This window comes from Chrysochloris asiatica, unplaced genomic scaffold (genome assembly GCF_000296735.1).
Source record: "Chrysochloris asiatica unplaced genomic scaffold, ChrAsi1.0 scaffold00010, whole genome shotgun sequence".
In the NCBI taxonomy this organism is placed as follows: Eukaryota; Metazoa; Chordata; class Mammalia; order Afrosoricida; family Chrysochloridae; genus Chrysochloris; species Chrysochloris asiatica.
Window position 1 is genome coordinate 36,564,858 of NW_006408528.1, and position 26,124 is coordinate 36,590,981.

Consider the following 26,124-nt stretch of genomic DNA (forward strand, 5'->3'; position numbering starts at 1 on the left):
GGTTGCTATGAGTTGGTGCTGACTCAGTGGCACCTAACAACAACAACAATGGCTCTTTCCCAATGGCTGGGACTGTAGAGGGTACAGTTACGGCTATGCAGTATGGCTACAGTTGCTATCTCCTGTCAGATGAGGCAAAAAGATAAAACACGTGCACAAGAGAAACGAAAAACAAACACAAACCAGCCAAAAAACAGCAGGAAAACGAAAATAGTAAAGAAAAAAGCAGACAACCGTTAACAAAAGAATATAAAAACCAAAGAAAGAAAAGAGGGAAAGGAAAAAGAACAATAAACGAGAGAAAATAAAAACAAAGAAAAATATTTAACCACAATTAGGGAAAGTAATGAATAAAAGGGAAGGAGACCAGAGAGTAGTAACAACAACAACAACAAAATTTAAATATATAAGTATTAAAAAAAAAGAAGAAGATAGAAACAAACAGCAGCGGTTTGGGAAAAAAAAGCAAGAAAAATGAAAGGGGAGATAGAAGGGATAGAAGGCAAGACAAAGACAAAGAAGAAAGAACAAAGACACAAAAACTATGAAAGGAAAACAAAACAACAACAAAAGAACAGGACAGGTACCACACCCAGAGTGGAGAGAATGCTGGGGTCTCCTGCCAGCCATGAAGTTCACATTATGAGTGGATAAGGGATGAGATGGTAGCACTTAACCATAGATGGAATTCCTTTAGGGCTAGGTATTGTCTGTTCTGGCCACTCAATCCAGAAGTAGTTTACGCAGACCGCAAAGCAGTTGGCGTATCAGGGTATTTCCATCCCAGTGGGGAGGCAAGGGTGAGAGGTCCCTCTTGTTCAGGGCTGCCCAGAACCAGCTCTGCAGTTCTGGAATAGGCCACACCTCATTCCAGGTGCTGAGGTTGGTGCTGCTAGCTCCCCATACATTTTTATGTGACTTCAACAGCCTGGAGGGCAGGAGCTTTTCTAGGTGAGTATGTGGTTGGGGGCCAGCCACATCTCTAATCATCAGAGTATGTGGGGTACAAGTAGAAAAGAAAAAAAATTTCACCCCTTTCTATACTACTTACCCTCTTGCCTTCAAAGTCACCCATGAAAGCTCAAGATGACCATATTGCAGCTGGCCCAGCTGCCACCATAGACAAACAGTTTCTTTTCTGTGTGTGTGTAGTTAATTTGCTTCTCCTAGCCAAGGAGCTCTGGTAGCATAGTGGTTATGAATCGGGCTGCAAGCCACAAGGTCAGCAGTTCGAAACTACCAGCGGTTCCACGGCAGAAAGATGAGGCGGTCTGCTCCCGTAAAGATTTACCGCTTCGGAAACCCTGTGTAGGGTCGCTATGAGTCAGAACCGACTCCACAGCACATAACAACAACAACAGTGAGGGCTAGTGAGGAGCTCTGGTCGCATAATGGTTACGAATCAGGCTGCTAACCTCATGGTCAGCTGTTCGAAACCTCATGGTCAGCTGTTCCACAGGAGAAAGATGAGGCTTTCTGTTCCCATAAAGATTTACAGCCTCAAAAACCCTGTACAGTGTCACTATGAGTCAGAACTGACTCCACGGTACATAACAACAACAAGTGGTACATAACAACAACAAGTGAGGGCTAAAGGAGCTCTGGGAGTGTAGTAGTTACAAGTCAGGCTGCTAACCTCAAGGTCAGCAATTTGAAACTACCAGTCGTTCCTCAGGAGAAAAATGAGGCTTTATGCTCCCATAAAGATTTACAGATTCTATGCAGGGTCACTATGAGTCAGAACCGACTCCACAGCACACCACCACCACCGCCACCCTTGAGGACTAGCCCAGGGCTGGCCAGGGCTGACTCTGCAGATCTGGAGCAGGGCCTACCTCTTTTAATGGGGCCCACAACTACAGCAAGGAGAGCAGGATCTTCCTGGGGGTGTTTGCAGTTGGGAGCCTGCCTTATCTCTGATCACCAGGGCAGTGTGGGGAACAAGAAAAAAAATTACACCTTTGTCTCTGCATGCCACAGATATGTTTATACAATGCCGATAAGTTTTCTTATCTTTGAAGTTGCTCACAAAAACCAAAAATGACTGCACCCATGTGGTCACGGCTCATATCATCAATATCTATTTAACCATGTCTGCTCAGCTCTGTCTCCTAGTAAGCATTCAATCCACTTCCCTACCCCTTCATCTGAAGCTCAGAGTTCCAGAACTGTCATCCGCATCTGTTTCATTCGTTTATCCGTACCTTTGTAGTAGAGGGTGCACACAGCCTTTCTGCCTAGTCCACCATCTTGCTGCCCACGCCCAGAAATCAACTTGGTAGTTAAGTTCTAAACTCTGAATTTTATTATAGTATACTGTTAACCCTCAAATTTTGGGCAGCTTTGCAAATTTTATTGTGCAATTTAAAAGGAGCCTGAGTGGTACAGAGTTTATCATGCAGCTGCTAACAGAAAGGTCAACAATTTGAACCCACCCAGTGGGTTTTCAGGAGACAGACCTGGTGATCTACTTCCATAGAGGTGACAGCCAAGAAAACCCTAGTGGGCATTTCTGTCTCATGGGTCACTATGAGTCAGAATTTACTTGACAGCACCCAACAATAACAACATTTTACTCGTGTAGTATCAGAGTCTACAAAAGATGTCTCCCTGACCATTTAACTCATAAACCCAAGTGCAGATTCCTGATTACCCCCCGACAGCTAATGTGGGCTAATTCAGCACAATATGCTAAATGTTCAGATCCCTTTATCCAGGACTAATAAGCATCCCTGCAGAGCCCTGGTGTGGTGTTGTAGGATAAGCACTAGACTGTGAACCAAAAGATTGGTGGTTCAAACCTACCAGCTGCTCCTCAAAAACCCTGTGAGCCTGAACCAAATAGACAGCACTTAACAACCACAAGCATCTTGGAAGAGTCAAAGTGTTTCTCATCATCACACACAACTTTCTAACTCCTCTTTTGAGAGCTTTCTCTTCTCCCTTCAAATTATGACCCTGACTTAAATCACATAAATTATTCTGGGTTTACAACCGAAATTTACCTGGAGACAATTTGTGGTTTTGCCACCAAACTCTAAACCATAGTAATTCATGTCCCAGGTTGTGTAGAGAGTGACTTTCCCAGCAGTCATAAATACATATCACAGCTTAAGTTTGCTGGCCATGTGCTGCTAAAGAAGCTATAGGGTGATTTGCGTATCTCTTTTCCCAGGTGTTTAGAGTGGCAATCCTTGTGTGAAAAGTTCCCCCTCTCTAGCTTGGCAGCCTCTTCTGGCATCAATTCCTTCAATTACTGTATGCTTGAATAATTGATAGAGTTAAGTGAATGCAGGGTCCTTTTTTTCACCAAGTTCCCCTTGAGTGCGTCAGCAACCTGAGGCAATTTATCATGCTTTTTGTGCAACAGTGCATAGAGTTTTTAAAGAATGAATTTAGATTCTCCCTTCCTGTTCAAAAAATAAGTCATTCACAATGTTAAAAGCCCTGATTAGGATAGTTGGACCAGCAACATCAGCAGGACCAAGTAACCCCAGTCATAGACCCCCTATTGGTTTTTTCATCGTGTTTCATTTTCCTTTGGAGAAAGACCCAATTACAAGCGTTTGTGGGTTTTTCCAAGGATATTTCCTTCACAGAGGTTACATTCAGCTCCTTGGCAAGAAAAATGCCAGAGCAATTAGTGGCACTGGGGAAGCACTAGCCATTTGTGTACTATTTCAGAAGAACCCATTGTGAGCATCAATAGCCTCCACACAGAGCTTTATTTCAAAATGTGAAAGCTTCTTAGCCATTTGGAACATGCTTGAAATTGAAATCAACAGTCATACCCTCACAAGGACACCTGTGTTACATATTCTAGATGAGACTGTCATGGTGACATAGGATAAGGATGTGAGTTTCTTTTCATCATTCTTTTCCACTCACCTTCAGCCTGTGAGTTCTTATTTCTTTTTATCATTCAAGAATGTTCTCTGGTATACTTCCAGAAAACCTGGTGTCTAAATGAAGGAATATATAGCTACGAGGTGACATTCTAATAAGAAACTTATTTTCGTTTAATAGACCAATAGGAACTAATTCTCCACTAACCTTCATGGTCAAGAAATGGCATTTTCAAATTAATCAAATGTTCTGGTACCTTGTACATGCTAATGTTTACTGTAGATGATGAAGCTGCATCTTACAGGATGATCAATTTGTAAAGAATTAGGAATAATTAGTTATAAAGACAAGAGGAGTATTATTCTATCTTTCTTTGACTAAGACATTTGCCTAGGATGTTACAGGTACTTCTTAGTTAGGATTAGAAACAGCTGTTAGTTTTCAGTGGCTCTACAAATAATACAGGTTAATAAGATTTTGGTTAATAAAGTGCCGAGAAACAATTTATTATTACAGCACTCAAGCACTAGTGCAAAATGTAATCATCATGCCTTTCCAAAGAAGCCAACAGAGCTAAAATTATTTTAATGACTTAAATTAATCTTATATTAAGTACACTTTAACTTTGTGGGACCTGCCTTTCAAGAACAAAATAAAATCCCTAAGTAGAAGCTTGGATAGGAGTATGAAATGTATATTTTGGTAATATTATTGTCAAAAATTAAAATTTTTTGTTCTTCAATGGCCTTCTAGAAGAACAGTTTTCAAAAGGATAGCATTTGATTTGATTTTTTTTTTTAATGGAGTTTAAACACAGCTTTCCTTTACAAAGTTTCGTTTTTAAACGCAATTGAGTTTCTATTTTTTATTTTAATTCTACTTTACAACCACTCTGGTAAATTAGTCCTGGTGTGATGCTGTAGGATGAGAACTGGACTGCTAAATGCAAGGTCATCATTTCACTTGGAAACTCCATACAGGGCAGCTATGAGTCAGACCAACTCAACAGCACTTAACAACAACTGGCAAATTAGAAGGCATCTGATCTTTCACATTCAGAGAAAGCAGACAAGAAAGGGGTGGAGAATCTGGTACCGGGTCTTGTGGTCTGAAGGGAGCTAAACATTTCCCCAAGAAACCAAAACGCTGCTCCTATTACAACCAGTTGCCATCAAGCTGACCCCATTCATAGTGACCCCATGTGTGTCAGAGTAGAATTATGCTCCATAGAGTTTTCAATGGCTTATATTTTGGAAGTTGGCCATTAGGTCTTTCTTCCGAGACACCTCTGGATGAACTTGGAACTTCCAACCTTTCAGTTACCTATCAAGCACATATTTCTCAAAACAGAAAACTCTCTTAAATTATTGAAAATAAGAACTATTTTGACATTTGTTTTTTTAACTTTCAGCAAAATAATGCATGAAGTGAAGTTATAAAGACATGAGTTGTATGTAATCTCATCTGTCTTTCCAATTTCTTCACATAAAATTAAAGAAGTAGTATAGTTTGAGAGTCCTGGTGTGGCACTGTGGGTTAATATGCTGTACCACAAGGTCAGTTTGAACCACAAGGTCAGTGGTTCAAACCTACCAGCTGCTCCTTGGAAACCTTATATAGAGTCGCTATGGGTTGGAACCAATTTGACGGCACTTAACAACAACGACATACTTTGAGAGGAGTCCTGGTATGGCACTGTAAGATAAGCACAGAACTGCAAGATCAGTTTGAACCACAAGTTCAACCATTCAAACTCACCAGTTGCTCCTTGGAAACTTTATACTGGGTCACTATGAGTTGAACCCAACTCCACAGCACTTAATAACAACATACTTTGAGAAAAATGGGTTGCAACTCATATTCTTGTGGTTTTATCTTCAGAGTACTAATTTTGCCTCTGCTCTTTTTATCCCAACTTCTAAAGCAAGAGTTTCCAGAAATGGAACCCTTTAAGAAAGTCTATCCTCAAGACAAAATGTGTTTGATAAGAGATGTCATTGTAGATGGCACTATTCCACAAACATCCTGCTCCAGTTGCATACGTCCCCATTGTTATTATTCACTTGATAGGCCTGTCTGCTGTTCAGCTGAAAGTGGAGTCATGGAGAAGAGTTCAATCCCAGCTTGAAGGATGACTAAAGTCCACAATCGCAAGGGTTCCTCCAGTCTCTACCAGACCAATAAGGCTGGTGTGTTTTTCTTCATGGTTTTGAATTTTTCCTACATTTTTCTCCCACTATATCCAGGACTTTCTATTGTGATCCCTTTCAGATCAGTCAGCAGTAGTAGCCAAGCACCATCTCGTTTTTCTGGTCTCAGAGTAAAGGAAGCTAAGGTTCACATGGTCTGTTAGTTCTTTGGGCTAATTTTTTCCATGACTCTTTGATTTACTTCACTCTTCTTGCTTAGACAAGGAAAGGCCAATAGTTGTACTTCAGATAATCATTCTTGGGCTTTTAAAACTCCAGTTGCTTCTCATTAAAGTATGATGCACAACATTTTCTTTGTGAACTATGTTATGCCAATTGATACCCTCTAAGACAATGATCCTGAGCCCCCAAGCCCAATGTATGTCTGTTTTCTTATGTCTGTGGGTTAATGCACCAGACTGCTAAAGTCATTTGAACTGCAACGTCGGCTGTTCAAGCTCACCAGCTGCTCCTCAGAAACCCTATACAGGGTTGCTATGGGTCGGGATTAACTTGACAGCACTTCACAACAACAAGAAGACAACGATCCTGAGCCCCCAATGGCTGTATCCCTAGCACCAAGAACAGGACCTGATATTCCATGGGAGCTGCTCAATCTAAATAGTTGTTGAATGAGTGAATGAACCCACAGTTCAGAGACCTTTATAAGGCCTGAAAATAGAACTACTTATCTCTAAATAGTCCACTTGAATATAATGAAAATGATAGCAATAACCGTATATTTTCTTTCATTTCCAGAGTACTTACTTACAGAAAAACATACTTACAGAAAAAGTTTTCATAGATTTCTAATAGTGATATTTGGGGAATAGAATGTAGATAATCCTTGAATTAATCTCTTAATTTTAATTACAAACTCTATGTGCCACAGTGTGTTATACTGTTTTTCAGACCTTTAAAAAATGGAACAGAAAACAGAATATCAGAGCATGTTACATACAAGAAGGGCTAATTAGAGTTTAAAGAAACTTTTCTAATGGTATACATGTGCAGCCACAATGTAAAATGATTTTTACTATAAGTAAAGTGAAAACATACTCTGATATTTTCTATGTTATCCAAATCCCTTATCTTGGCTTCCACCATAGTTCTTCAAAGGGTGGCAATGGATTGTCATTTTGTAGTATTATGATTCCTTACAGCCTATTTGCAATAGAAGTATCCCCAGAAATGCACACTGAAATTTGACTTTTTAAATATTTTCTTATAGATTGCCATATTCAGCCTCTCTCATAAGGCTTTAGCTCACCAAAATGTGAATTTCTAGAGTTTGTTCTCTGCAGAGTGCTGGGTAACTATTAAATTAGCCTGGAAAAAAAAAAAAGAAAGAAAAAAGGCAAACAGGGTAGTACAGTGGCAAGATTTGCTGCCGTTTAAATCAACAATTCAAAACAATGATTTGATGAACAATCACAAAAATCTGCTAAAATTAAATTTATCTAGTAACTTTTTTTTTTTTTTCCCCCTCCTCTCTAAGCCGCCTGCCTTGTGCTTGGCTGTATGATTTTCCCCGATGGCTGGGATTCGGATGAAGTAAAACGGATGTGTGGAGAAAAGACGGACAAGTACACTCTTGGGGCTTGTTCAGTCCGCTGGGCGTACATTCTGGCAATCATCGGAATCTTGGATGCTCTGATCCTCTCATTTCTAGCATTTGTGCTTGGTAACCGACAAGACAGCTTGATGGCCGAGGAATTGAAGGCAGAAAACAAAGGTAAGATTGCTTTAGGGAACTCTTACCTGGATGCCCAAGTACAAAACATAATGGCACTCTCTGTATGTCCCCAGCAAGTGTTAGCACTTCCCCCGTGCTTTGGGTTTGCTTTCCTCAATTCAAGACGTTCAAACAGTCAGAATACAGTATTTTTATGTTTGATCTTTCTGAGGCTCCCTGAGTCCATTATGATTGTTTCATTTTGTGTTTCCAGTTTCTTCTCTGATTTCAGTTTGCTCTCAAGAGTTAATGGCAAAATAGCACTTTGAAAAAAAATAGAAGAATTAATGACCATGATACAACAATTTTTTATCTCTTTGGTTGGATGGAGAGTGCTTTCTTTCCATGTATTCATCTTTCTTTCAGGTTAAAATAAATGCCTAGGAAACCTCATAGAATCATCTATAAATGCCATTATTAAACTGTTCAGTCATATTATCCTGTCAGAGAAGTAGTGATACTGGCCCCAGATCGTCTGGTTAGAGATTTCTCTAGTTACTTAATTCACTGACTTTTATGTTTATGATGCTTATAAGCTATGAACTATAGAGGTGGAACTGAGAAGCCCAGGAGAGCAACCGTTGTGCATGAGGCCTTTATCTTCCTAATGTATAGACAGAGAGAAGTACACATTTAATTGGTCCTATTAAAAATATCCTAAGCATAAAAAGAACTTCTTCACAGTAGAGAATGGTGCTCAAAGACAAAAACAGCTCCTATCAGAGTTGTCCTTTCTAGATGATTAGAATGATATGAAGATAGTAATCAAACCTTAGTTTATAAAGCCTGTTACAAATTTAAAGCTCTCATTAATTTGCATAGATAATCTTAGTACTCTGGCATGTTGTCTTTGTGCCTTGTTGAATGTACACAGGGTTCCACTCAGTTAACTGCACTTTGCAATTAATGGTAAGGATAGCACGATATTAGAAAAATTGGTCATTTCCAAAAGAATTAAATAAAGAAGATAGTCCTATGTTCTGGGACCACCAACCAATTCATTGAACACCCAATTGGCTTGTTTCCCATGATCACCATCTACGAACCAGTGAATGCTTATTTACTATACAAAGTTGCATTGAGAACCAGAACTTTCCAAGTAGCTTTTGACCACAAATAAGGTGAAGAAAATTCAGGAGAGAAAAAAGTGAAATCAGTAAGACTTTTACTTGGGCAGTTCTAACACATACCTATATACAAGTGACAACAATTTTCTAAATTCATGTTTCAGAAAAGTACAGCCAAGATTGTACAATAATGCTCACCGATTTTCAAAATGGGTCTTTTCTCCTGATTGATTTAGTGAGTTAAATGTTGATGTCTGATCTGTTCTGTCAAGGTATTTATTAAAGAAAGTATCATTTTCCAGTGATTTATGGGAAACTCCTTGGTAACAGGTTTTGTGAGAAAGAAGGTTGAAAGAGTACAATGTATAAAGTTTACAGATAATCTGTGTACATCATCTTCTCCATTTGCAAATAGCCATAGTTTTTTTTTTTTTTTTCATCTTCTGAAAAATTAAAATCAGTAACAGCGCATCAGCATAAAATCAAATAGATCCAATAAGTGGCAGAGCATCAAGTCATATTGATGAAGCACTTCAGCTCTTCGGTGCTTTTATTTCATCATTGAAATTCCTTAATCTGTGACTCGGAGGAAGTGCCAGCAGCTCTACTCTAGAGCCATTGCAGATACTCATGCAATAGGGCCTCTCAAATCAGGCCAAAATGTCTAGGTCTTGGGTACAATTTCATTAAACTTGTATGTTTCTGAGAAATGGTACAAGATTTACAGTTGTTGCACAAAGTAGCTTTTATTGTTTGGCATTATTTAAACATTTGTTCAACACTGAAACTTGCAAAGTTGTTTTATTTGAGGGAAGACCAATCAGTGAGCAGGTATGTTTGTGCATGAATACATTTTCATCTAACAGTAATTTAGTGGCTTTAAAATACATGTAATAACCAAAATATCACATTCCATGTTACCTAAGAAAAGAGAGATCTGCTTTAATGGAAAGATAAAAATAGTTTATAATAATGAAATCAACTGATCATATATGAATGGTGTTTTTACAACTCACATGGATAAGCTTGTATAACTTGTCACTTATTAAAACATTCATTTCACTGTAATTTTTTCCCTGATAAAAGTACCAAGATGTCCTTTGATAGCCAAGGCCTCCTTTTGGTCTTAGGGCAAAGCAGTGAGGCAGCTGGGCACATCAGTTATTAAAATTAGTCACCTTTGAGCTGGCTCAAGTCATAGTGACTCCATGTTCAATACAAGGAGACTTCGCCTGGTCCTACAGTCCCGGCGTGACCCTATGGATAAGTACAGGACCACAAGACAGCATTTCAAATCCAACAACCACTCCTCAGAAACCCTATACAGGCTCGCTCTGAGTTAGAAGTGATTCAACAGCACTTAACAACACCAACAATAACACTGTCTCCATGGTTGTTGGTCTGCTCAAGTCCATTGTTGTGGCCATTGTATATATATTATTGTTAAGTGCCATTGAGTTGGTTCTGACCCATAGCTACCCTGCATAGGGTTTCCAAGGAATAGCTAGTAAGCTTGAACCAGTGACCTTGTGATTCAAACCAACTTTGCAGTCCAGCACATTAGCCCGCAACACCACACCAGGACTCCAGTTGTATATAAAGAGCTCGTTTCCACCACTATATTGGGACACTATTCCATTGTGGTCCATGAGGTTTTCAATTGCTAATTTTTGACAGTAGAGCACCAGGCCTTCCTTTTCTGTCCTAGTCCGGAAACTCTGCTGAAACCTGTCCACAATGGGTGCCCAACTGTTAATTGAAGTACCACTGATGTAGCTGCTAGCATTATGGTAGCATGCAAGCCATTACAGTATGACAAACTGAAAGGTGGTTGGTAGCATCAAATTTAGCTCACCAAATTTAAGGCAAATTTATGCCAAAAGGCATCATGGAAGAGGTAATGCCATAGTTCAAGTTTTGACTCAAAGAGTAAACCATGCTGTTGCTATTAGGTGCTGTCCTGTTGGTTTCAATTCATAGCAACCCTGTGCACAACAGAACCAAACATTGCCTGGTTCTCTGCCAGCCTCATAATTGTTATTATGTTTGAGTCAACTGCTGCTGTCCCTGAGTGAGTCCATCTCATTGTGGGTCTGCCTCATTTTCGCTGAACCTCCACTTTGCCAAGCATGATGTCTTTCTCCAGGGTCTGATACCTCCTGTGTGCCATTGTGTCATAACTTCAAACTTTAACTCAAAAGATGAAGACATGGACACATCTTAAGGAGAGTGGTGACTCAGTAGGAAATGCATGGGACTATGGACCACAAGATTGGCGGTTGGGAGAAATATGAGGCTTTCTGCTCCCGCAAAGATGTACAGGGTTGCTATGAGTCATAACAGACTCAACAGCATGGAACAACAACAGCATATCATCTTTCTCCTGTGGAGTCACTGGTGGCCTCCAGCCATTGACCTTGTGGTTTGTAGTCCTGTGTTTATCCTTTCACTGTGATAAATTAACTATCACAAGCCACTGCTGTCAGTGCCAATGAGTTGATTCTAATTCACAGAGACCCTGAAAGAAAGAATGAATTGTCCCGCAAGGTTTCCTGGACTGTAATCTTTACAGGGGAGTCCTGGGATAGCACTGTGGGGTAAGCACTGGACTGCAAGATTGGTTTGAACAACAAAGTCGGACGTTCAAATTCACTAGCCTCTCCTTTGAAACCCTGTCCAGGGTTTCTATGAGACGGAACCGATTTGACAGCACACAACAACATGAATGGGAACCATAACAACAAGAAGGATCTTTCCTAGAGTGATCATCATGTCTTTTCTCCCACTGAGAAGGTTGTTCTTGGTGTCAGTTGGTTCCAACTCACAGCCAGCCTATGTAGGGTTTCTGAGAAGCAGCTGGTGGGTTTGAACTACTGACCTTACTGTTAACAATCCAGTGCTTATCCTACTGCACCGCTGAGTAGGTGGTACATTCAGATTGTCAACATTTTTCATAGAAGCTTAACACTTAACTATTGCACCACCAGCCTTCTTTACAGAAGCATTTTTCAAGGGGAAAACAAGAGAAACACATAAAGTCTCTGTCTTTAAAAACTACTGTCTCTTAAGGTGAATTACCTTAAGAATCCACCGCAATCCCATTTCAGTGTTTCCCTTCAAAGTCGCCACAACACTTCTCCAGTTACAGGAATGCAAAGATAATATATGAAAGGTCTGAGCATTTAACTGTGAAATGGTGGTGGTGATGGTGTGTCACGGAGTCGGTTCCGACTCATAGCAACTCTGCATAGGGTTTTCAAGGCTGTAAGTCTTTACAGGAGCAGAAAGCCTCATCTTTCTCCTGCAGGATGACAGGTATATTTGAACCGCCGACCTTGAAGTTAACAGTTCGACTCATAGCCACTATGCTACTAGAGCTCCTTAAACTGTGAAATAGCAGGATTGAAATAAATGTGTTTTACCATATTTTCAACAAATAGAAGGCAAGAACTTTGAAGACAAAGTGTTGTGTCTCTTAAAATTCATGAGCTTCATAAGACAAATTTATTTATCCATAGAAGTTCATCAAGTGTAGGAATATTTTTAGTGCCAAGAAATAAGTAAATAAAACCCCAATGCAATATAGGGAGCAATGAAAACTCTTCACATATCTCATGAACTTGATACTGGAGTTGGCTCATGCAAGAAAACTCAATTGCCTTCTCTGGACTTGGGGAGCCAGCCCTGTAGGCAATGTGTTGCCCGACTCTGAGGACACTAGCAGGCAGGCAGGTGTTCCTTCTTGTTAGGAAGTTCAGCAGCATGATTTCTAAATGAGCCAACAAGTGTAGGCATTTAACCTTGATATGCTGCCTCATTGCATATTTTAACACACTGAACTGTGAAGTCAATTTCATTATGTAAAATTAAAGTTTCAACCAGATAAAAAGGATTTGAAATGAAAGCTTCATTTTCAATTTCTTTCATTAATTATGAAAGGATAAATAATTACATTTTCCAGAGCTCCTATGCCACAAATATCTCTTTCCTTGTCAGGCACCATTCATAATGAGGTCTGTTTCCACATTTGTGTAATGGTCTTTGGAACTGCTTATCAGATAACCGGGTCCCTTCATGAGCACTTTTAAAGTCACTTTGTCTTCTAGCACTTAAACTGCAAATGCCAACACACAATCCATCATCCAGCCACCATGGATTTATTATGTGGGTTAAGTTCTTTTTAATGTTATCATAGAGGAAGTGAGGATAAATTCATTTGACATAAATAGCTAATTAGAAAACCCTTCAGAATGTTGGTGTTAGGACCCTTGCCCTGTCATAGCCTCATTGGGAGTGGCAGATAAGGCAGTGGAAAGAGCATTTTACTCAATGGGATTCAAGTGCTTTCTTTGCTCGTTGGACCAATATCGTAGTCATTCCAAAATTAAGCTTCCTTGTCCGTAACATGCAGCCTTATCTGAGTTTTCTTTCAGCTCTAAAATTTTCTATGAACACCTTTAGAGGTATCCTATAAAAAAAAAAAAAAAAGATCGGCTCAAACACTCTAATTTTTTCAAATCCTTGATTAAGAGATGAGGAAATGTAGAACAGAAATTAAAATTCTCAATGGAATCTGGACTTCTGGAGTCATTGAGGCTGAATGAACTCTGAAACTACTGCCCTGAGATAATCTTTCAACTTTGTACCTTAATCGAATATGATCCCCTAAACTGTTCTTTTAAACAAAAAATAGTTTATCCTAATTAGTAAAGTATATCTGCTTTGAGATCAGATTGACGATGAACAGCAACTAGAAAGGTTGAATGGGAAGCTTATGGGCAGTGAGTTGAACACAATAGTGGTGGAATCATTTGGAAAAAGATAGAATAGTGGTGGTGGTGGTGGTTGTGTGCTATGGAATCTGTTCCAACTCTTAGCGACCCTACATAGGGTTTCCGAGGCTGTAAATCTTGACAAAAGCAGAAAGACTCATCTTTCTCATTCGGAACAGCTGGTAGTTTCGAACTGCTAACCTTGAGGTTAGCAGCCCGATTCGTAACCACTATGCTACCAGAGCACCTCAGAAAGAATGGTAGCACAATTTAAAGAATGTAATAAATGGCAATGCACTGTACATATCAAAATGGTTGATCTTTGACTGTGTATACTTTCATCAAAGTTTAAAAATATTTTTTAAGAATTAAAAATAAAAAGTTCTAAAGAAGATGCAAGTGGTAGGAGCTTCTGCCCTCAAAGCAGTGGACACACTAAAAACTCTTTTAGGTGATAGTAACACAGGGCAACAACAACAAAAACAAACCAGGTTCTGACTCATAGTGACCCTAGCGAGAAGGGAAAGGTAATAGTTAAAGAGGAAGGGACTCTTGGATACCTAGGGTATTTCCTCACTCAGCCAGGCCTGAACTCTACTGTCACAGCTCATTTATTCACCTCGCCTAGAATGGACTGAGTCAGACTAGAGACTGGCCCATGCCTCACTGATGGTGGTGGTGATGACTGTGTGCCATCGAGTCATTTCCAACTCATAGTGACCCTGTATAGGGTTTCTGAGAACTCTTGATGTAGAGCTGTAGGATTAATGCTGGACTGCAAATCACAAGGTTGGCAGTTCAAACCCACCAGCTGCTCCTCAGAAACCCTACACAGGGTTGCTATGAGTTGGAACCAACTCAGCTGCAATTAACAACAGCAATAGGGTTTCCAAGACTATAAATCTTTACAGGAGCAGAAAACTCTTATCTTTTGCCCTCAGATTGGATGGTAGATTCGAACTGCTGACCTTTCAGTTAGCAGTCCGGCTCATAATCCACTACACTACCAAAGCTCCTTCCTATTCCGTGCCTCACTAGATTCCTATATTACATGGTGTATGTCCAGTAAATACCATGATGGTATAGACAGAGCTCCAGATCAGAGACATCTGGTCTCCACTTCTGGTCTCAACTTCAACACTTATTAGTCACATGACTTTGGGCAAGTTTCTTAACATCACCTTCTTTAGAATGTCAATAATAATACCCTGCTTCCTCCTTAGGATGGGGAGAGTCCAACAAAATCTTGTTTCTGGACTTAAAGCATAATCAATCACGTCTATATTTTGTGTTGGTAGTTGCTTCAAGTCAACGCCACCTCATGGCAGCCTTATGTATAACAGAATGTTCTCAGCTCGGTCCTGTGCTGTCTTCATGATCGTTGATTTGTTTGAGTCATTGTGATTACTGTGTCAATCTGTCTCACTGAGCGTTTCCCTCATTTTCTCTGACCCTGTACGTTACCAACCATATCATTTCTAGGAATTGTTCTTGTTCTTGTAAGTGCCGTCAAATTAATTCCAACTCATACAACCCTGCATAGGGTTTCTGAGGAGTGACTGGTGAGGTTGAACCGCTAACCTTGTAATTCAAACCAATCTTGTGGTAGAGTGCTTATCCTACCATGCCAAACTTAATACTAAGCATTCCCCTTGTGATATTTTATTGGACCTTTGCAATAACCCTGTTGTTGTTGTTGTTAGGTACTGTGGAGTCAGTCTGACTTAGAGCTACCCTATGTAGGGTTTCCAAGGAGCAGCTGGTGAATTTGAACCAACAACCTTATGGTTAGAAGTTCAGTGCTTATTCGACAGTGCCACACCAGAAGAGTCATAATAATCATCCTAGTTTTACACATCAGAAACTAAGGCTCAGAAGCATCATCTGATACAATTCGATAAACATGACCTACACCTATAAATGCAGTAGCTCAAAAGAGGAAACAAGTCCCTGCTGCAAGAACTATACCCACCCCCTCCACACAAAGGGTAGACTGGGATGGGCAACTTGTACATTGGCTACCCAAAATGGGGGGAGGGATACAAAGGCAAGAAGTGACTGGCTTACAAGCTTTCAAGAGGGAACCTAGATCCAGAGGGCGTGGAGGAACGTAGAGTCTCCAGTGAGTGGTGTCCAGCCTGTCCAGGAAGGGCTGATGAAACAAAATATAGATGGGTCTCTTGTGATGCAATGGTGAATAATTGTTATCAGGATTGATTGTGAGAGTTGGAAATCTAAAGATGGACATTTTGTAACAAAGAGGGGAGTGATTAATTTATCAGTCTAGGAGCAGAGGAGCCTGGGACCATCAATGGAGAAGAGTGAAGAGCGGAATCCTACCCAGAGAGGCAGTGAGGCCTGGGATGGAGGCAGAGAAGACAACGTCAAGAGATGGTGGGGCTGGGGGCTCGGGATCAGGAGATGGAAAGGGGCTAAGGACTGTGGTGGGAGGGGGGTACAGGTTTACAGGGTACACTCCTTGGTTGGGTGAGGGTGCATGGATAGGATGATAACTATGCCAACGAAATGATGGATGATGGAATGAATGTAAAGCTGATGTTCTCCCGTGTAGACTATCACACAATTCACAATAAAACATTTAAAAAAAAAAAAGAAGAAAGAAAAGAAAACCAACAACAACAAAAAAAGAAATTAAGGCTCAGAAAAGTTAAACACTTTGGCAAAGTTTTCACATCTAGTAAGTAATGGTTCCAGTTCTGAATCATAAATCTTTTGACTCCAAATGTCAAGTTGTTTCTGTGATACAACATGATGTAATCAATGCTTATCAGATGCTGCTTCGATTACTTTCAACTTACCCTATACAAGTAAACAGTTTCATCCTGTTTTCATGTGGTAGATTTTGGATAATGTTGTTTAATTTTAAAGTTTAATAGTCTTAACAATGGGAATTGGCCATTAGAGCCCATACTCTTACTTCACGATGTAGCTTTATAAAAACCATAGTGAGGTAATATTAGGAATTCAAGAAAAAAAATTATCCCCAAGTGCTTTGAATTAAAAGCTTTAATAAAATTATAGTGAATTGTCTGTTTCCCAGTGGAATTTGTATTGAACTTTAATGCTTCTCAGAATGTGCCTCTAAGAAATGTACATATTTTCAGAAGGACTCAAATTAAGCTGTAAATTGAAGCAGATTTTAGAGGTCCTTATAGAGGAGTCCTGGTGTGGCGCTGTGGGTTAATGCGCCAGACTGAAAAGCTGTTTGAACTGTAAGGTTGGCAGTTCAAGCTCACCAGCTGCTCCTCGAAAACCCTATACAGGGTCACTATGGGTTGGAACCGACTCGGTTCCACAACAAAGAGTAGTCTTATGTACTTGCTGCATCAAGTTCCTTTCCTCCCACTCCCTAAAAGCCCACTCTAGTCAGATTTTCAGCCCTCCCATTCTACAGTCCTTGTCTTATCAAAGTCACCCTTCATCTCCTAATCTCGTGGTCTGTTGTAATTCTTGTTGACCTCTCAGCAGCCTTTCCACAGTTGACCACTGTCTCCATTTTGAAAATCTCATTTGGCTTCCAGTATCTGACATTTGTCATTTCCTAGCTCAGATCCTTCAATGACATCAGATGATCTCAAAACCCTTCACTGTGATCTGCAAGGCCATGCCAAACTACCTCTCTACCTTTACCTTCCTGATTCCCTTTGTTCCAGCCACATTGGCTTCGTTGCATTTCCTTAAGCACACCATGCAAAGTTGCATCCCAGGTCCTTTGAATTTGCTGTTCCTTCTGCCTTAAATGTCCTTTCCCAAAGCCACATGACTCATACCTTCACTTCTTTAGGGTTTTATCCAAGGGCCTCCTTCTCAATGGCATGTTCCCTGACCAACTCATCGGAAATTTCTTAGATAGATAGATAGATAGATAGATAGATAGATAGATAGACAGATAGATAGATAGATATAGAAAGTTGTGCATATGTGTGTGTGTGTGTATACATAGAGAAAGATTGAGAAATAGTCCTGGTGTGGCACTGTAGATAAGTGCTGAACTTCAAGGTCAGTTTGAACTGCAAGGTAGGCTGTTCAAATTCATCAGTCACTCCTCAGAAACTCTATACATGGTTACTATAAGTTAGAACAGTTAGTAGCAACAATATATATATATATATATGAAGGAAGTTGATGAAGGTGCAAATGTAACCATTACAAACACAATGTTGTTGTTGTTAAGTGCCGTTAAGCACTGGACTGCAAACCACAAGATACGTGGTTCAAGCCCATCAGTCAAACCACAGAAGAAAGACGAGATTTTCTGTTCCCGCAAAGACTTATAGCCTTAGAAAACCTATACAGAGTCACTATGAGTTGGAACCAACTCAACGGCACTTAATACTTAACAGCAACAACAACACACACATATATATACACACACATATATATACGCACATGAGGGAGCTTCAAAAAGTTTCTGAAAAATGGAATTAAATGATAACAGAATTTTTCCAACTTTTTGAAGCTTCCTTGTATTTTAAAATCTAATATATTATTAAATTAAATATATTTTACCCAGTTTTCTTGTAATTGTCTATCTCCCCCCAGAAAAAGTTTCACAAGGGCAGAGATTTTTGTTTTGCTCATTACTGTATCCCCAGTTCCTAGAATAAAGTCTAGCATATGTAGGCACTCAATAATAATGTGTTGAATGAATGAATTATTGAATGAGTCTATTCTAATCTCTATCTCCTGAGGTCAGTCCATTGTTGCCTAGATCCTAACTTTGTTGTTGTTAAGTGCCGTTGTGTTGGCTCCAACCCATAGCGACCCTGTATAGGAGCAGCTGGTGAGCTTAAACCACCAGCCTTGTGGTTCAAACTGACTTTGTAGTCAGCCTAGGAGCACACAATGTTCACCAGGACTCTATTGATAAGTGCTGTAAAGTCAGTTTGACTCATAGCGACCATAAAGGGTTTCCTAGGAGTGGCTGGTGAGTTTGAACCACTGACCTTGTTGTGCATACTGACCTTTCAGTCCAGTGCTTTATCCGACAGCACCACACCAGGACTTTAGAGCTTCATCTTAGAAAGTTTTTATCTTGGTTAAGCTTAAAGATGTACCTTTGTAATAGTCACCTACTGCTATTCCCTATCCTACTTTAGGCTGATGACTCATTTAGAAGCAATTGTGTGTCTGTAAAGTCCTATTGTGGCACTGTAGGATAAGCATTGAGCTGCAAGGTTAGTTTGAATCACAAGGTTGGTGGTTCAATCTCATCAACCACTCCTCAGAAACCCTATACAGGGTTGCTGTGAGTCGGAACTGACTCAACGGCACTTAACAACAACAACATTGTGTCTGTAATGGTTACATTTGCACCTTCATCAACTAGTATGGCTCTCATGTTTTGACCACGGTCATGTTGTCATTGTTGCCCACTGTCGACCCAAGGTTCTAGGGATGGGTGTTGACGACACACACAGTGTGTTGGAAGTAAGAGAATTGTATAGCAGTTACTCATAGGTGTCCTCCTGGAGTGTGTCTCCTTCAGTTTACCCTCTGGACCTGGAGGAAGCTTGGAGGCCATCTGGACACAGGAAGTCATCTCTGTTTCTGTCTACAAATCCATGTTGGAATCAGAAGATGTGGAGTGGCCAAGTGTGGAGTGGCCAAGCTCTTTCTGTGACTGGTCCACAACCTCAAGTAATACCCTAAACTTGGCTGTCTCCACTCAGCCTTCCCCAGCTTCCAGTCAGAGTGCTCTAGGACTCTAAGAGCAAGGCTGTGCTGACCTTGAACAACCATCTCATGCTCCATTTTCAGCCGCTCTATTCCAATAGCCTAAATCATTCTGACGTGTAGTGATCTTTTTAGCCCCTGGAATAAATACTGCATAGTCAAGGATCCTGGGTAAATATCGGGCTAGTTGGAAGAAAGGAAGGAAAAGGCAGTGGGAGGGGAGGGGGAGGAGGAGGATTCAAAACCTTACGCAACAATCTTATGATGTTCAAGATTTAGCCTTACCAGTAGATTTTCCATAAACTTTCTAGCCCATGCATATGCTGAGTCCTGTTAAAGGGGCCTGCCAGCCCCACAGAAAAATAAACTTTCCAGCATAACTTTAAATGAAGTCTTAGTTAGTTTAAAACTTACCAACCTCACCCTTCCCCCATCTCTTTTTCTTTTTTAACAGTATTGTCATGTGAGCTGAAAACAGTGAGTATCAGTGATCAACATGAGACACAATCTCAGGATTATAAGTCATAGTTGTTGTTGTTTTTTAATTTCTTTGGTAGCGTAGTGGTTACGAATCTGGCTGCGAACCTCATGGTCAGCAGTTCAAAACTACCAGCTGTTCTGTGGAAGAAAGATGAGGCTTTCTGCTCCCATAAAGATTTACAGCCTTGGAAACCTTGTACAGGGTCACTATGACTCGGAACCGAGTCCACGGCACATCTCCACCAACCACCAGTCTGATCTGTGGCCAGTTCTGATTTTTGTTGTTTTGTTTTTTCATAAAACTGAGTCTAATTTCAGATCTATGCACTCTAGATGGCTTTGGTGCATACCTCAATATGTAAAAGTTAAATAATGGTCAATTGTCTCTTTCTGAATCTGCTGTTTTTGTTTTAACATGAACTACATACTCAATGAGCCCTAGTGAGCTGCTAACCAAAAGGTCGGGGGTTCAAACCCACTAACCACTCCAAGGAAGAAAGATAAAGCTGTCTGCTCCTGAAAGATTTACAGTCACAGAAACCCTGTGGACAAAATTTTGCTCTGTTTTATAGAATTGCAAGGGGTGGAATCGACTCAGTGGTAATGGGTTTTTAATAAAGACTCACTCATCTCTTCAAAGTAATCTTTTTATTTCAGGACAAATCTATTATTTCTAGTCTTTTCGTCTACACAATCATTGAATGAATATATTCTGAAACTTCTAGGCCACAAGCATACCTCTTAAAATTTTTTCTTCAAATGTTTTGGAAGTATTTTATTTCGCTTTCTGGTTTGATCCATCTCTCTGAGGATCTCACAGCTTGTCTTTTTTCCCTCCTAGAGACTCTGATTCTTTTCCAGGTGCCCTGTAAAGAGAACAGATGCTAAATAAAACCCTAGTATTCTTGGCTTTAATTCTAGTTACGTTTCTTTGGGCCTCAGCTCCCTTAGACAGATATGTTTTTTAATGGGCACATGTCATTTCTTCGGCAGGTGGTTGGATTCTTCCTCTATGTTTGGTGATTCTATTATGATGTCAGAGAACACAATGAAAATATCACCTGTCACTTCACTTGCCCCTCACAGTGGAAAACTATAGTTATTCTTAACTTCTGCCAGGGCAGGTAAAAACCCAGTGCCAAGCAAAAGACCGTTGAGAAAAATAAATGTTGGGGTTATTTGCAGAAATATGTGTGCTTTATGGTGAGTCTTCATAAAGCATGACCCCCAAATCCTTGTAAATATATCTCTTATCTAGTGTTTAACACAGTCTCTGAGATACTAAAGTGCTCAAAAAATTTAGCACTTGTTACTGCTATTCTTACTGAAGGAAATTAATGGGAAAAAACTAAATATTTAATTTAGCTTCCTTAATATTTCTTCAGTCCATGAAGCAGTTTGTCCCTTACTTTATTGATTGTAGAGGAAAGAAATTTGCCTGGAAATTATCTGACATACATACATATTTTTAAAGACTCAGCTATACTGCAGCCCCACCATGTTGGCAAAATCACGGCACCTCTATAGGCATTATTTCATATTAATAATAGCCACAAAAATGTACTGAGCATTTCCTGCATAGCAAGCAATGGACAGAACAATGGCTTCTATTCAACTCCTCAAATATTTTTCCTGTGTCTATCACATGCCATGCATAGTGATGTGTTATGCATTGGTGGTTCAGAAATGAGTGGGACAGGATTTGCCCTAAGTCTCTTTGGTGAGTACATTTAGTGTTACAGGTATTAGATTCTATTTCTATGATGGAGTCTCACTCTGATATCCAGGGCTTTAGGAGGACACTTTGTTGTGCCACTTCTATGAAATGAGTGAACATTCTCCCCTGACGACTGATTTACTCTTGTATCAGTAAAAGATGATGTTATAATAACCAGAGACTACATCCCAAGGACAATTTGGTATACAAGGTTTGTCTGCTGGAAAGAATTACAAAATCAGCTCATGGAAAAACATCAGTGAGTCTGTTAGTATTATATAAAGCAAAAGAGAACCCAACTCTGAAGAAATGAAAAGTACAACAGATGTGTTGTTGTTGTTAAGTGCCGTTGAATCAGTTCTGACTCAAAGCAACCCTGTATAAGGTTTCTAAGGAGCGGTCAGCTGGTGGGTTTGAACTGCAGACCTTGAGGTTAGCGTTGTTAACAGTCTAGTGCTTATTTTACAGTGCCATACCAGGAACATTATCCAGGGACAACCTTGAAGATCACAGCAGAACCCTGACCGACTTGTTTTCCTTGGGCACATTGTCAAAGGTGTCAGTTGCTAGAGGAAGATATCATGTTTGGGAGAGTACAGGCCAACAAGGCAGGTGAACCTCTCAGTGAGATGCAATGACCCAGTAGCAGCAACATGTTAGCCATTCTGAGGGTGACTGAAGGCTGCAGAGCGCTTCATTATGTTGTACATGGGGTCACCATGCATCAGCTTGCAGGAGACTCACAATAGCAAGTTAAAATCTAATGTCCAGAAAGTTCTTTGGAGAGAAGTTACTGTCACTGGCAGCATTATCGTCTTGGCCTCTGTATTTCAGATGGTAGACCAACTGATCCTCAGCAAATGCTGTATTTATGCATGTCACCCACTTTTTCCTCTACCCTTACTGCACACATAATATGGACCTTTATTTATTGGAGAGATCAGTTTGTCCTGTGTAAACATATCGCTCCTCCGAAACCCTATACAGGGTCACTATGAGTCAGGATTGCCTTGACAGCACTTAATAATACCACCTTAGCCTGACCATGTCTCCTCTGATGGTGTACCTGGAATAATCAGGAGGCAAAATTTGAATTGTAGAAATTATAATATGCCCTCTCTGCAAGTTGAATGGACAGATGTGTTCTGAGGAAGACTGGTAGAATCCCAGAGACGCCCTTCAAATTTGGAAACCCACCCTCTGGACCACCTTTCAACCAAACAATAGTGAATAAATAAAGTGCACAATAGTATCCTTGATGAATGTAATCATCAGAACATTCAAGCAAAACAAAAACAAAACTCAGAGGCTGGAAGGAGCAGGAAGGAAGGACGAATGAAAATGGGAAACCCAGGGAGAAAATAGGAAGAGGGGATTACATCCAAAGTCATGAAAAAAAAACAAAAAAAACCTTATAAATTGTAGAGTGGAAAACTAATTTGCTCTGTAAACTTTCACTTTAACCATAATAAATTTAAAATAAATGAATATATGTAACTTAAATATAACAAGACGTTTTTGTTAAGTGCCGTCGAATCTGTTCCAACTCACAGCGACCCTGTAAAAGGTTTTCAAGGAGTGACTGGTGGGTTTGAACTGCCAACCTTGAGCTTACCAGTCCAGTGCTTATCCTACAGCACCACACTAGAGCTCTGTAACAAGATGTAGAAAAGTTCCTACCTTTTTTTTTTTTTTTTTTAAGTTGTGTAATAAGTTATAGACAACTTCAAAAAAAATGTGTGTGAGGTATGTCCTGCTGTAGTGATGGAGGGCAGGGAGTCCTCTCAGACAGAAGAAGGAATAAGGGAAGGAATCCGTGCTTGTAGGAGAGTCTTCCACAGGGTGATAAAAATTTAGCACCTCTAGGCTAGTAGGAGTCATGTTTTGCTCAAAACATACCTTTATTTCCCTCCCCATAAACGTAGCAGATAAAATCCATGTGTCAAACTCTTGTAAGTAATAATAATTTTATTAGAAGTTTAAATAAATCCTGGGAGACTCTTACCCCATTACTCAAAAACTCATTTCTCTCTGGCTTTCATGATGCAGTCTGAAGTACTCCCTGCCTCACCCACACACTGTTGACATTATACAATGATAGTAAGACTATCAAAGTATAGGTCAAGGTACGGTTGGATTTAAGGTTAGAAACAAACTTTTAAAAAACTTGTGACCTCATCTTAGCCCTGAGTGGACTTCTTCACATTTGCTCTGGATTCCTCTCCCAAAACGTATTGCACTAGATGGCTAGCATAAAGGCTGGTGGTTCAAACTCATCCAGCATCTCCATGGGAGAATGACATGGTAATCTGCTTCTGTAAAGGTTACAGTGAAGGAAATCTTATGGGACAGTTCTACTCTATCATTGAGTCAGAATCAACTCAAGGCAACAACCTACCATCAACAGAGACCTCCTTAGGGATAAATCTCACCCCTCTCCACCCCAACCCCTCTAACGAGACTTATCAAGTTTGGCATTTCAAACACACCAGCCATTCCTTGGACATCTATACAGCGTTGCCATGAGTTGGAAGTGACTCGGTGACACTTAACAAGAACAGCAACAAGCTTCCAAATAGCTTAGTTATTAAAACGAATACTACACTACACCACTACTGTACTATATTTGCAGGCTTCCGTCATAATGTAAGTACTCGGGGAGAGCAGGGGGAAAGTGAAAAAGATGTTCCTGGACCTCTTTTATGTGTCTTCCAACATTCAAACCATTTCAATGAAATGAATGAGTTCCACAAATCTCTCTTAAGAAAATAAATCCCTTGGCCCAGGGTAGTGGAGAGCATTCTTAAGCAAGCTGAAAGGTCCTCTTAAAAGCACAGTTTTACCTGTCAAAGAAACATGCATTCATTCAAAAAAGCATTTGTGGTTTGTACAGCAAGTACAAATTCTAAAGGGTTTTTTTTTTTACTATTGTGTATAAAATTTTCCTTCCTCTGCTGCTAAAATTAAAATTAAATATGCCTCTTATATATTTAAAGTGATGTTGTTGTACCAAGGCCTGGCCCTGCAATAAGATAAAAAGAAAGCAATGAGCCTGGTCATTTAAAGCTGGTAAAATTCTAATCCTAAGTGCATAGAAGAAACTGTCATTTATTTATTTCTATTTTGGTACAAGCTGGAACTAGGACCATGTCTCTCAGTCGTGCACCCACAGGAGCTGGCACCATGCCTGGCATCAAATCCAGTATGTATTTGAACTTAACTAACTAGGACTTTTCCACAGGACACTTGCATCACACACACCCTGCAATAAGAGCATGAGAAGATACTCTCCTTGAAGTGCCTAACCCATTCCTCAGTCACTGGCTGCTCTTCAAGGGAAGCATTCCGCCCCCCCCCCAAAAAAAAACCTACAAGACTGATGCACATAATCATCCTGATAGAGAGCCCTGGTGGCTCAATGGTTAAGGTACTCAGCTGCAAACCATAGTGTGGCAACTTAAGCTCACCAGCTTCAGCAAGGGAGAAAGGTGTGACCTCCTGCTTCCATAAAGATCTACAGCTTTGGAAAGCCTATGGGCATATGAACTCTGTCCACGGGGGTCTCTGTGAGTCAGAGGCACTCCCCCGCCCGCAGGAATGATCAGCCTTGATACTCTTTGGAGCTGCTTTCTATCCTTAGTCTAATGCTCTACGAGTTTCTTCTCTAAGAGTTGGGTTCTTAAAAAAAGACTAAATATTTAAAACATGCAAAAAGCCAAATTCCCTTAATCCTAAAATCTTTTCAAAGATTCGAGCGGGTTTGTGTTATCTCAGATAATTTAAGAGGTGCAAATAGGAAATGGACTGTCATTTGAAACATCTCAACCCAGGTAATTCTATGAATGTTTCCCTCTGTAATACACTTGATTGACAGATTATTTCATGAACCGATTTTTAAGTCAAGCCAAGGACAAATAGGCATCTGAGGAAATTGCCTCTCACTGTCTTTTGTTAAAGCAAGAGAGGAAAGAGTGGGTTGATTGATGCTTCAAGAAGGCTCATTTCCTGAAAACTGACTTTTTAAAACGTCTGAGGGGTTAATCAAGTCTCTGGCTTCTGCTCTAAGAAAACATTGTGGGGAGGCAGAGCTGGGAGGGTGACACAGATGACCAGGGGATCACAGAATTAAATTTATTCAGGAGTAGACATTGTTAAGAAGTCTAAGTTACTCAGAGTTAGCTCAGTGTTTACATTGGTTCCCCACTGTGGTTTGTCTTTCTTTTCAGAGGTATTTTTATTCCTTTTCCCTCTTTAATAGCAAACATGGGCTCTTAGCCACTGGGCATAATCTAATTTCTCCACTGTGTGAGGGTGTATGTTTGTAGAGGTACCCACTGGCCTTTGAATGATGAAGATAATTTTAATGAGTCTCAAACTTTAGTAGTAACCTACCTCACCATGTATATTGGGAGGAATAACTGATGAAAAGATTGTAGAAATCTTTGCAACTGCAAAACTGTGCAAAGATAAGAATGAGAAACAATTTCACAGAGACCATACATTTTTGTAGCAAAGACGCTAACAACCAATTTTTATCAGAAGGCTCCTTTCTTCTTGGGCTTAGCATTTGGACAAAGCAGTGATCCAAGAGTGCCTGACCCAGTGTTGCTGAATAGAAACA

General features: G+C 40.1%; 1 protein-coding gene across 2 annotated transcripts in view; it reads left to right on the forward strand.

Annotated features, from left to right (window-relative positions):
- The window catches only part of LOC102825152 (lipoma HMGIC fusion partner-like 3 protein-like), a 675,272-nt gene that overhangs the window by 449,490 nt on the left and 199,658 nt on the right, over positions 1–26,124 (forward strand). For both annotated transcript variants that reach the window (XM_006834374.1, XM_006834375.1), the window contains exon 2: positions 7,534–7,770. In XM_006834374.1, coding sequence (XP_006834437.1) covers positions 7,534–7,770 — 237 coding nt within the window. The remainder of the gene's footprint in view (positions 1–7,533; positions 7,771–26,124) is intronic.